The sequence below is a fragment of the Sinohyriopsis cumingii genome, chromosome 3, assembly GCF_028554795.1.
Source record: "Sinohyriopsis cumingii isolate HCF-2022 chromosome 3, ASM2855479v2, whole genome shotgun sequence".
NCBI classification, from domain to species: Eukaryota; Metazoa; Mollusca; class Bivalvia; order Unionida; family Unionidae; genus Sinohyriopsis; species Sinohyriopsis cumingii.
Genome location: NC_142963.1, coordinates 22,835,537 through 22,849,837, shown reverse-complemented (window position 1 = coordinate 22,849,837; position 14,301 = coordinate 22,835,537). Strand labels below are relative to the sequence as shown.

The following is a 14,301-nucleotide window of genomic DNA, read 5'->3' as shown; positions in this document are numbered from 1 at the left end:
AACGGACGAGTCAGCAGTAACCCTCAAACTAAAAGTAGCAGAAGATGTCGCTTAGAAAAACCGTGTCATTTGTTTTTGATGTCACTGAGAAACTGTCCTATTTGTAGGGGACATCACTAGAAACCGTATCATCTGTAGAAGATGTCACTTCAATTAGAAACCGTCTCATCATATGAAGAGGATGTCGCTAGAAACCGTTTCATATGTAGAGGATGTCACTTCAGTTAGAAGCCATCTCATATGTAGAAGTCGTCACTCAGAAACCGTCTCATGTGTAGAAGATATCAATTCAATTAGAAGCCGTCGCATATGTAGAAGGCGTCACTCAGAAACCGTCTCATACGTAGAGGATGTCACTTCAATTAGAAGCCGTCTCATATGTAGAAGACATCACTCAGAAAACCGTCTCATATGTAGAGGATGTCACTAGAAACCGTCTCATATGTCTCATTTAAATTAGAAATCGTCTCATATGTTCAGATAGTTCAGAGCTTCACAGTAATTGCAAACTTGCGTTATCGGTAGAAAGGGTTTTGTGTTCTTCCAGGGAAACTTTGTGCATACCTACCAGTTACAGACGAATATTGCCAAACAGATAACTTAAAATTTGTGAAAAAGTTTATAAATTGTTGAAAGTTTCAAAATAAATAATAACGAATATTTTTACCTTGGCCTTTTTTGCTGTGTGTGTGTGTGGGGGGGGGGCTCTTTCACTTGTGAGAAGGTATTTAATAATGTAAGAAATGAATGTCAATTGCCTATTCTGATGCAAAAGTAACACACGAAATACTGCTGTGAGGTTGAGCTATGCCTTTCAAAAATTAAGTATTATAATACGGAGAGGAAAACGCGGATGTCCAGTATACAGTTTATAATTTGCCTGTTTATAACTTGACCTTTGAGAACGAAAAACGCAACGCCCGGACAATGCTCCGCCCACTCGTTTGCACATATACATTTTTTAAGGTAAAACAAGGATCATAAATATATTAAGAAAACGTTTTAAAAAATGGTGACTGCCTAACCAAATTAAAACAGAACATTTCATGAAAATTGGATAATGAATTCCAACCAAATGATAAAAGCCTTCATAAAAATTGGATAATAAATTTCGAGATTTAATTTAGAAAACTCATAAACTCATGAAATTGGATAATGAATGCCCAGATTAAAAAAGTTCAATCTGTACTGATTACGTGGTAAATTCTCCATATTTACCATGCTAAGTTAGGCAAACGTTTCTCCTGTTTCTTGATAATGCAACGATTCACGCATGCATGGCGATCGATCTGGTTTAACAGACGACACCCTCGAATGAAGAATAAATTTCCCTCAAGTGACAAAATTTTACACAGTCAGTGTGAGTCTTGTATCTTTTCAACGTCCATTTCCAATAAATATAGTTGTATGTGATGTGTTCTTTATTGTCACATAGACCTACTTTCCTAGCATGTACTATTTAAGCTGCCTCCATGCTATTATGGAAAAAAGAAAAGAAAAGAAAATTAAAAGGAAATGAACCCATTATATCTGTTTTCTCTTTAACCAGTGGTTTTACTTAATGATTTTAAGACCCGATCAACAGAGATGATGCACAGGTTGTGGAAATCTCTGGAAAAGGCTATAAGATGGAGACCAAGGAGATATTTTGTCGCTGTATTATAATTTTTGTAAATGAATTTAGTGTAGAAAACCTGTACATTATAATGATGTTTATGTTTTCAGTTTGTCTTGTGATTTCAACTAATTAGTCAGTTACATCAATTATCGAAGTTACATCTCAAAGCCACTTGAGGATCTCGTTTTTCTTCTCTGCTTCACGCATATGATATTTGCCTAAAGCAATTATAACACATGAGAATCTCTGGACATACGCATAATAAATATTGTAATCAGTGAACAGTTAAAAAACAATCAAAAAAGATAAACTGGAATTAGTAACATAATCTTTAGAGAATATTTATTTTTTTAAGAAAATACGTTGGCTTTGAAAATAGAACAGATGACATGAAAGAAGGAAATATATTGACACTAATAAACATAAAATGAATCTCTAAATCAATTGTCTTTAAGTTAAAATCCTTAGCAACTGCCTAGAGCCTGTGCTAACTATATCCAAATGGCTTCATTACACCATTCTGATAATTTCAATGCTAATTTGTTTTACTATAAATTACGCAGTATGCTTACAGTAGTGGAAAAACGACATCGCCATATTTTGGTATAAATAGAAGCATCAAAGTGTTTAACTTAAAGACAAAGAAAATATGAAATATACAAGTATGTTCACCTCAACACTGAAAATGAAAAGATTTAAGTCCCAAAATTTAAAACCGTGTATGAAAATATGAAACTTTGATACTTCCATATGAAATTTATCTAGACCATCATCATAGACATCTAAAAATGCTTGCCAAATTTAATTTGTAAATCAGTGATTTTTGTTTAATCGTGCTAACCAAGTTTTCGTAAAAAGTATAGAAGTCGAAAATGTTTAAAACTAAGCTTCAAAAATAGAAAAGTTTTATAATGGCCTGAAAATCTGATTAGGTTATCTACGTAAGCCAATCATATTTAATTCGTCAACCTTAAGTGCAGTTCTCTCATCTGGCTAGCAAAGTTTCTATCCCAAAAACGTCTGAGTCCAAAAATTTTAAAATTGTGTGCAAGAATAAAACAATTGCTCCAATGGATAAAAACCAAACCAATTAAATGTGATTTTAAGCTACGCTAAAATTCACGATAATCTAACGAGTGATGACATCGGAAACTGTTCTGGTTTTCCCTTAGGAAAACAGACGTAACACAACGTGTTTTTGACTGGTTTCGATTGAAATGTGAGAATTTACATCCAGTGTCTTCAACCATAAGACTGCAATAAAATCGCTTATAAGTGAAAATGGATGTTCCTGCGCATTTATCATCTTGAACAATTGCATATGATTTGTTTGTGCAAACCGCATTATCTTTTCACCTGGGATACATTCATGGAAGAATGAGAAAATAACATATTTTTATATCAGCGTTATCATATTATATTTGTCTATTAGATGCATCCACTCATGCGGCATTTTTTTGTATGGTCAGTGAAAAAATAAAAAATTTGATGATACAGAACAAAATAAGTCTCCAAAAAGACTTGTGTAACTTCAACAAGAGAGAGAGAGAGAGAGAGAGAGAGAGAGACAGTTCTAATCAGTGCTCTCATATTAGAATATCCAAGTGTTTCCTACCCTATTCTGAAGACAGTATCAGTCTGTAATGTTTGGGTAGAGACGGTGTTTGCATGCAATTTTGTCACAACATAAACCTCGAAATAGGTTTATGTGGCGCAGACAACTACTCTACAAAGCATATGAAAGCCTTTTTTATACAAAAAGATCTGTTCATTTTAATCTGTTTGAAATCACCCCGATTTATATTGTGTTTATAAAAGGTTACATGAAAACTACTTGTGTTTATTTATTTATTTATTTATTTATCACGAAATAGACAAAGAAACTGAGACTTAATTTTAGTATTTATATCATAATAATTGTACACGTCCTTGTAATATTAGCATTTGAATTTCTTGAAGTAAGATTTTGCTTAAATGTAACGTTGATCAAAATTTTAGAAAATGAAAATTGAATAACGTCCAAAGAGAATATACAGGCCAATGGTTTAAATACGTGTAGTTTACAATACACGTATTTAAAGACCATGCTGGGAAATAGTTCGGTTATTGTTTATAATAAAGTTACTGGGGATTACCTAAGGCACGGTCCCGTTGTTCGAACGTTATTTCACATGCACCTTGTTAGGTTGTATGATTGACACGATCAGCACGCGCAGTATTATCAAACTCGTACAACTTTTGTTTTATCTTCTCATCTTGATTATTACACAATATATTTTAGCTATGATTAAAAATGAACATAGCAGAAACTTCACATTGTAAATAATCCATAGGCATACATGCATGCATGCATACATACATAGAAAGATACATACATACATACATACATACATACCTACCTACCTACCTACATACATACATACATACATACACGCACGCACGCACGCAAACACACACACACACACATACACACATACATACATACATACATACATACACACACACATACATACATACATACATATATACATACATACATATATACATACATACATACATACATACATACATACATACATACATACATACATACATACATACATACATACATACATATATTAAGAGGTCCATGTAGCGAATCTATATTTTGTATCCATTTTATCAGTAAAGTATTACACCCTTTTGCTAGGAACCTGTATAAACAATCCATACGATTTTTTGTTATCACCTGTAAAAAGAATGAGAGATTAAATGTAACTCAGATTAAATGTAACTCATAGTTCATATCCAGTCGCTGCTTTTTATTATATTTGCTGTACAAAATAAATTGGTTGTTCTAGTGGCAGTTTATTACCTCTGGACAATTTCCATCGTGTAAGCCTGATACCGTTAGCAGCTAGAATTAATTACGGTCTACAGTTTCTGCTTTACTAATTTAAAGTCATATGGCACAATTACAATGACTTACGGTATCGCATTTAATTAATCTAAGTAAAAAACATTTTATTCTAGAAACGAGCAAAATAAAAATCACGATTAGTACCAGGTGAGTAGCATCCTTCATCATTAATCATGCTTTAATTGCTACCTTGTGTATCGGTACATTTGCGTTACATGGGGTGGAGGTGGCGTAGGTGAGCCTGTATGACTATCTCTTCCTGACGATACAATTAAAAAAAAATCATTAGTCATGCAGATCTAGTTAGAACCTGAGTTATATGCAGTCCATCAATGCTTTCTGCCGATTTTATCAGTGACGTTGATAAATATTTATGCAACAAAATGCGTAGAAAATAAATGTGACTTTTATTGACAATAAAACAATATATATTGAATCGATTTTTCTAGTCCACATAATAAATAGTTGAGAAGCCGAATGGCAGGAATGGGGAAGAAGGGAAGACAGGCAAATAATTAATTCTTGTGTGCTTAATTATTCTCAATAAGATTAATAATGTAAAATCATATGCAGTATTTCAATAATTGTTCTTACCCCATTTATCAGTGATTAGGACACGTAACCCATTTTATCAGTGAAATATTATAGTCTTTTACCCCTTTATCAGTGACATATTATAACCCTTTACCCACTTTATCAGTGACATAGTATGACCCTTTACCCATTTATCAGTCACCCTTAACCCCTTTTATCAGTGACATATTACAGACTTTAAACATTTTATCTGTGAAATATTATAGTCTTTTACCCCTTTATCAGTGACATATTATAACCTTTTACCCACTTTATCAATGACATAGTATGACCCTTTACCCATTTTATCAGTCACCCTTAACCCCTTTTATCAGTGACATATTACAGACTTTAAACATTTTATCTGTGACATATTATAGTCCTTTACCCATTTTATCAGTGACATTATATTCCTTTACCCGTTTTATCAGTGACGTGTCACAGATTTTTTGAACCTTTAACCAGTGTAGTGTTATAGCCCTTTACCCCTTGAATTATTGCCATATTATAGCCCTTTACCCACTTTATAAGTGAAGTATTATAACCCGTATCTGAAATAAGCATATAAACAATCACATTTTTTTCTTGTTATTCCATGTGAAAAGAGAGATTAGGTGTAAGATTTAACTACTTTGCTACACAATGTTATTTTACTGTATTTGTTTTCAAATGATACTTTTCATAGTACATTCTTAATTTTGCAACTAAAATATTATTAACATTAGGAATAACATTTATTTCATGGGGAAGAAAAGATTATAAAAGTTAAAAAATGAATAAGAAAACAGACATTATAATATTAGAGACAAAAACAGTAAGCGCTCTACAAGAATGAATCTTAAGCGAGTTACGAAGGAGGAGAAATATATAAAAGGACAAAATAATACAAAATAAAAATAAAAGATGCAGCTGAATGTTATTAAGTAAACTTTACGTTTTTGTTGCATATCATTAAGATACTGAAAAACCGAGTTAAATAGCTGTTTATGTTTTGTTTAAGGCAGCTAGCTACTTTCTTTGAGCAATGCAGCTGATATACCAGGAAGGTTGATTTTACTTTGGATGCCAGGGGTGGTCGTTGCCCTGTATATACCAGGAAGGTTGATTTTACTTTGGATGCCAGGGGTGGTCGTTGCCCTGTATATACCAAAAAGGTTGATTTTACTTTGGATGCCAGGGGTGGTCGTTGCCCTGTATATACCAGGAAAGTTGATTTTACTTTGGATGCCAGAGCTGCTCGCTGCTCTGTATATAACACGAAGGCTGATTTTACTTTGGATGGGAGGAATGGAGACGATGCAGTTGAAAAGGGCATTTCCTTGCACTGTATATAACGAATATTCCAGTAGACAGTGGTCGATTTGTTTTTAAGGATGCTCACTGAAATGATCTTTGTAAGGATGACCACATGCACATGCTGGACTTTCACTTAAATGATCTTTGTAAGGACGATCACGTTCACATGCTGGACTTTCACTTAAATTATCTTTGTAAGGACGATCACGTGTACATGCGGGACTTTCACTTAAATGATCTTTGTAAGGACGATCACGTGCACATGCCGGACTATCACTTAAATGATCTTCAGAAAGATGAGCAGGAGGATGGCTATTTTTTTTTTAAATATTGGCAATGACTAGCATGAGCAACTCTGTTGACATGATGGCTATACAGGGGTTTATGTGCAGCCTTTTATGTTTTCAATAAAAAGAGTGAAATAACTTGGTGTACATTTACATTTTTCTAGAGGTCAATTGTTGATGGAAAAATCTATTTTTAATGTATCTTTTCTGGTGTTGGGTGCTAAAAAGCAATGTTGCTTTCCGGGAAGCATGATGCAAAAAGTGACGTGGCTTTAGGAGGTGTTGGCTTCTAAATAATATGTAATATAGCTTTTTTAATAGTTTGATGCCAAAATGTAGCTTTTCTAGGAGTTGGATGCCAAATAATACGTAATGTAGCTTTTCTATGAGTTTGATTGTAATGTGTAATGTGGCTTTTCTATGAGTTGGATTCTAATATATAATGTAGCTTTTCTAGAAGTTGTATTATAATATGTAATGTAGCTTTTTTAATAGTTTTATGCCAAAATTTATCTTTTCTATGAGTTGGATTCTACTATGTGATTTAGCTTTTCTAGGAGTTGGATTCTAATATGTAATGTAGCTTTTCTAGAAGCTGGATTCTAATATGTAATGTGACTTTTCTATGAGTTGGATTCTAATATACAATGTAACTTGTCTAGGAGTTGGATTCTAATATACAATGTAACTTTTCTATGAGTTGGATTCTAATATGTAATGTAACTTTTCTATGAGTTGGATTCTAATATACAATGTAACTTGTCTAGGAGTTGGATTCTAATACGTAATGTAACTTTTCTATGAGTTGGATTCTAATATGTAATGTAACTTTTCTATGAGTTGGATTCTAATATGTAATGTAACTTGTCTAGGAGTTGGATTCTAATATACAATGTAACTTTTCTATGAGTTGGATTCTAATATGTAATGTAACTTTTCTATGAGTTGGATTCTAATATGCAATGTAGCTTTTCTAAGAGCTGGATTCTAATATACAATGTAACTTGTCTAGGAGTTGGATTCTAATATACAATGTAAGTTTTCTATGAGTTGGATTCTAATATGTAATGTAACTTTTCTATGAGTTGGATTCTAATATACAATGTAACTTTTCTATGAGTTGGATTCTAATATGTAATGTAGCTTTTCTAAGAGTTGGATTCTAATATGCAATGTAACTTGTCTAGGAGTTGGATTCTAATATACAATGTAACTTTTCTATGAGTTGGATTCTAATATGCAATGTAAGTTTTCTATGAGTTGGATTCTAATATGTAATGTAGCTTTTCTAAGAGTTGGATTCTAATATGCAATGTAACTTGTCTAGGAGTTGGATTCTAATATACAATGTAACTTTTCTAAGAGTTGGATTCTAATATACAATGTAACTTTTCTATGAGTTGGATTCTAATATACAATGTAACTTTTCTATGAGTTGGATTCTAATATGTAATGTAACTTTTCTATGAGTTGGATTCTAATATACAATGTAACTTGTCTAGGAGTTGGATTCTAATATACAATGTAACTTGTCTAGGAGTTGGATTCTAATATACAATGTAACTTTTCTATGAGTTGGATTCTAATATGTAATGTAACTTTTCTATGAGTTGGATTCTAATATGTAATGTAACTTTTCTATGAGTTGGATTCTAATATACAATGTAACTTGTCTAGGAGTTGGATTCTAATATACAATGTAACTTTTCTATGAGTTGGATTCTAATATGTAATGTAACTTTTCTATGAGTTGGATTCTAATATGTAATGTAACTTTTCTATGAGTTGGATTCTAATATGTAATGTAGCTTTTCTAAGAGTTGGATTCTAATATGCAATGTAACTTGTCTAGGAGTTGGATTCTAATATACAATGTGACTTTTCTATGAGTTGGATTCTAATATGCAATGTAGCTTTTCTAAGAGTTGGATTCTAATATACAATGTAACTTGTCTAGGAGTTGGATTCTAATATACAATGTAACTTGTCTATGAGTTGGATTCTAATATACAATGTAACTTGTCTAGGAGTTGGATTTTAATATGTAATGTAACTTTTCTATGAGTTGGATTCTAATATACAATGTAACTTGTCTAGGAGTTGGATTCTAATATACAATGTAACTTTTCTATGAGTTGGATTCTAATATGTAATGTAACTTTTCTATGAGTTGGATTCTAATATGCAATGTAGCTTTTCTAAGAGTTGGATGCTAAAAGGTCATTTTGTCTCACTAAGAGTTGGATGCTGAAATTAATGTTGCGTAAGATGTACTGAGTCTGGTGTGCATTATACGAAAGCAGTATATTATCTAAATAAATAAGAGCTTATGTTCCTATAATTTTGTACAGAATAAATAATTCGCTATGATTTTTGTTTTTGTACCGTCATGGATTGCCAGCAAAAGTCATGATAAAAGATTGTGTGAAGAATACTTTTACAAAGACCTCTTATGATTCTGCACATTTGCATATTGTCCAGCCAATCAGGTTTTATATTGTCCAACCAATCATGCTTTATATTGTCCACCCAATCAGGTTTTGCAATGATAATGTTACATCACACAATACTGACATAATCTAAGACTAGACGAATTCTGCTGAGATATATTTTGAGACTGGACAATTAATGCTTCCATGTTCTATGACTGGACTAATTATACTGCCATATTTCAAGACTAGACGAATAATAATGTCATATGCTAACATTAGACGAATAATACTTACATATTCTAAGACCGAACCAATACAAACATATAAGATTTTTTTCTAAAGTTTTTCTGTCGAGTTGGTATTTTAGGTTTTTAAGAACATTTATTCCAGTTGAAAATAGCTTCATCGTGAGTCCGCTATGTTGCAGCTGGACTAATTTTGGGACTAAGCCGAGTGAAAGTCTTCTGGTTTTTAATGGTTCTGCCGGAAACTGTTGATCAGGAATTATAATATTGTTTTAGGTGTAATAGGGCGCGTTTGGTATTTTATGGATTTGCTTTGCATACAAACTTGTAGTTAATCTGCAGATTCCTATTTAGTGTTCCCGTTCAAGTAAATATTTACGTGAATTATGTGTTGACAGCATTTCTTACGTTTAAAACATTGCCCTGATGGATGCAGTTCACGTACCGAACTTGAAGCCTGGCGTATACACACAATTAAGTTTAAACAACTGTGTCTGGACACAATTAAGTTTAAACAACTGTGTCTGGACATTAGCAGTACCCATTTTCTAACGGCTTCTCGTTGATAAGAACAGCCACAATAAAACGTATCAAACACGGCGGATTTGTGCAGTTTTATTCCACGTGTTGTTGCAATCTCTCTCTCCATATTTGCCGTGTGTGGTAGACAGGTCATCTGTACTGTACTAACATGTTATGAGTTTACACACATCCACCCCAATAAAATATGTTAGAGTGACATTTCCTGACTTGAAATTAATGGAGGCCTTGGTAATCAGCGGGCATATCTATTAAAGCAAAATACATAGAAGGAGAAATATAATGAAAGATGGAGAAGTTTATAATATTTTAAACCTTGCAATAACTCTCTCCTAAATTCTTCTGTACATTCAAAATACTTTTCGTAGGCACCAAGAATGGTCATTTTAAGACATTTTTAATTATCTATATTTCTATCTTTCTTTATTTCTTATACTTCAGTACAATAACACTGTTTTACTTTCTTCACAGTTTGCTTCCTTAATTGTTTGTGTTTGTCCCGATATTAGGGACTGTGGTGGGTGGTGGCACAAAAACCATATATTGTATAAATTAGCGACAAAACACTTTACTGTGCGGAATATCTGCATGTAGCTGAGGATCGAATATAAACGCAAACAGTGAAGTGTCATAGCTTTATTAAAAATCAAAATCACACACACACACACATATATATACACACACATACAGACACTCGTAACGTTCTTACAAAACATTTTTAAGAGGCAAGCTAATATTTAACATTTTCTTTAAAAATCACCCAAATATAATTTAAGCCACATAAATATCGCAAAAGCAACAACAAAAGTGGCACAGTTTACATAAATATCCGTTGGTGTGGTCAGTTCATAAAACAGATGACAACTCTGTGGAAGGATGGAAGACATGAATGAACATTAACGATTTTACATAGATTGTGTCAATTGTACATATTCATATCTACAGGTACTTACAGGAAGGGTGTGGTTGAAACGGTAGCTCAATCCCCATAGGTCGGGACACAGGATGGAGGGCTGGGGGACAATGGAAACAGAACATGGCTCAAAGGTTTGAATCGTCTTTCTAGAAAATCTCAGTACATATGCCACTCAGATGTAGGTTGTTTGTTTTTCAATTAGTCCAAGTAGTCAGTACATTTTCGAATAAGAGATATTTCCACAATTCGTTTATTTAAATTTTCTATTTACTCCAGCCTGCCTCACCTACCTGTGAAAAAAAAATGTAATAAATTAAAACTGTCAAAATAACAAACTTGTAAGAGATGAAATACTTACATTCTTTCAATATGAATATTTTTTTATTTATAAACATTCGGTGACATGAGCAAAACGTTTAGAAATTTGTCCTACAGGTGTTTAATTAGAATATGAAGGGGACCGAGGGGGGCCAATATATAGAAAGTAGAAAGAAAACTTGAGACCTTTAATTTCATCATAAATGACAGTGGTAGTAGAAGCTGTAATAGCAGTAGCAGCAACAGCAGTAATACTAGTAAGAGGAGGAGAACGAGGAGGAGGAAAAAGAAGCTTAATACGATGAGGTTCAACAACATTAGTAGTAGTGTTGAAGTAAGACGAGACCAGATCAATTAGAATTATTAGTAGTTACCATTGTAGCAATAGTTGTTCGAGGAGGAGGGGGATCAATAGCATCAGTACTAACAAAGGAGTGGGATGAGACTGGCTTGAGTAGAAGATTTACTAGTTAAACTAGTTGCCGTTGTCATTGATGTCGTCATCTTAGTAGCAGTATTAATAGCGGCAGCAGCAACGATATTATAGACAATAAAATTTATAAGTAACGACTTAACAGTGTGAGCAATAACAACACTATAAGCAGCGGTAGAAGTAACAACTTAGTAGTGCGAACAGTAACAACACTGTAAGTATCGGTGTCAGTAACATCATACTACTGTGAGCAGTAATGACACTGTAAGTAGCGGTGTCAGTAACATCTTACTACTGTGAGCAGTAATGACACTGTAAGTAGCGGTGTCAGTAACATCTTACTACTGTGAGCAGTAATGACACTGTAAGTAGCGGTGTCAGTAACATCATACTACTGTGAGCAGTAATGACACTAAGTAGCGGTGTCAGTAACATCTTACTACTGTGAGCAGTAATGACACTGTAAGTAGCGGTGTCAGTAACATCTTACTACTGTGAGCAGTAATGACACTAAGTAGCGGTGTCAGTAACATCTTACTACTGTGAGCAGTAATGACACTGTAAGTAGCGGTGTCAGTAACATCTTACTACTGTGAGCAGTAATGACACTGTAAGTAGCGGTGTCAGTAACATCTTACTACTGTGAGCAGTAATGACACTAAGTAGCGGTGTCAGTAACATCTTACTACTGTGAGCAGTAATGACACTGTAAGTAGCGGTGTCAGTAACATCTTACTACTGTGAGCAGTAATGACACTGTAAGTAGCGGTGTCAGTAACATCTTACTACTGTGAGCAGTAATGACACTAAGTAGCGGTGTCAGTAACATCTTACTACCGTGAGCAGTAATGACACTAAGTAGCGGTGTCAGTAACATCTTACTACTGTGAGCAGTAATGACACTGTAAGCAGCGGTAGCAGTAACTTAGTAGTGTGAGCAGTAATAACACAGTAAGTAGAGGCATCAGTAACGACTCAGTGTGACCAGTAACAACACAGTAAGTGGCAGTAGCAGCAACGACTTAGTGTGTTAAGTAACACCATTGCCAGTAGATGTATCAGTATCAGTAAAATAAGTAGAAAATGTACTGGTTGCAGCAGTATCATTGTAACCTGATGTCGTATCCACATGGATACATTATTGAAATAATATTAATAGCATGACCTGATGTCGTATCCACTTGAATATATTATTCCGTTACAAAACAATGCCCAACACCAGATAGTTGCATGTGGAAGCGCGTAAAATGTACATGTTTATTAAAGGAGGTTCCTTAAGCGAGTATTCAATCGATTCTTTTTTAAACATCAATATTGTTTAGTGTTTCTTCTCGCCGTCTGACACCCCAAGGTATTACTCTTTCATCTCACCGTTTCACAATCTCAGCTATTACTCTGATCTCATCATCATTTATGGTACAAATATTGCTTCTTGCACCGTTATTTATAGTATAACATATTGGTCTATGTGAGGAGAAAAAAAAAATGAAAATAAAACAAAAGGGAATAATCTTCAATTTTGTCACGAATAAAACATGATATTGATAATTGTGCCCATTAAGACACGGTAAAAACTTTAAAAACGTCAACAATACAAAGTTTGTTTTTGCTAGTTGTTAAGACATAATAAATAAAGGTCATGATACTAGAGATAAATTACTAAAACTAAAATCAGTATTGATGATTTGCCGTTGTTCTTTGATTGTAAGTGCATCTTGTATGTGTTTGCGCGCGCGCGTGTGTGTGTGTGTGTGTGTGTGTGTGTGAGAGAGAGAGAGAGAGAGAGAGAGAGAGAGCAACTCGTTTGTATCTATGTGTTTGCGGAATCAAGATTACCCACACTGGTGTCTGAAAAAAGTATTTAAAATTTAAACTTAGCCAAGGTCTCATGGACGGACAAATTAATGACAGTAACACTATGTGACGCAATCACTGTCACTGATGGAGAATAAAATGTCATCAGTTACCTATACCCTACGACAGAATTCTATTAAAATATCTTTGGACATTACATTTTTGTTACAGCACCAAAGTATATGAAGCACTATTTACGTAATGTTTACTTCTTCGTCGAATTATTTTTTTTTTATAGTAAATTACCAGGTTAATTGATAGAAATACCTAACATCTTACCTGGAATGCCGAATCGTAAGACAATCACCTTCTTTCACTTCGAATAACACAGACCTGCAATACTAAATACAAGCGAATGCTGCGCCCAAGTCGACGACAGCACTGTACCGCAGCTGCCTATCAAATAAAATGAGAATCCATACGCCTGGTCATAACTGCAGAATTATTATTGATAATGTGATTTAACAAACAATTTGCAAGCCATACTCAAGCATGCAGTCTAATACGCTCAGATCGACTACAAAGCACTTTATTATAATTTGTTACCCTAATGTCTTTCGCTTCTCGATCGCAGTCGCTTCTGCTAATTTGGTTTTCGGCACATAATGCTCAATTAATAGACAGTCTGAGACAAAGGGGCGGCCTTCTGCCAGAAAGTGGTATGTTACTGTCACATGATTCCAGTTCATTGCCTAGAAGCCAATAAGCGTCTTGCTTGTTTCTACCTTTTGCTAGAAAAACAGTGCATGAATCCTTGTCAGAGCAGATCACATGACAAATGCCAACACGGAAAGGATCCTTTTAGTGTGGCTTGTAGACAAGGTTTTGTTTATTTTAATGAGACCCCAAAGCTATAAAACATAAAATGAAAAAGAACGTGTTAAAATCAA

The 14,301-nt window shown here is 33.9% G+C and overlaps 1 protein-coding gene across 1 annotated transcript in view; it reads right to left on the bottom strand.

The window, feature by feature from the left end:
* The window catches only part of LOC149802533 (uncharacterized), a 28,684-nt gene extending 17,595 nt beyond the window's left edge, over positions 1–11,089 (bottom strand). The window contains exon 1 of the mRNA XM_089951528.1: positions 10,844–11,089. Within this exon, the coding sequence (XP_089807654.1) occupies positions 10,844–10,928 (85 nt within the window). The 5' untranslated portion in view covers positions 10,929–11,089. The remainder of the gene's footprint in view (positions 1–10,843) is intronic.
* Between the last annotated feature and the right edge of the window lie 3,212 nt (positions 11,090–14,301).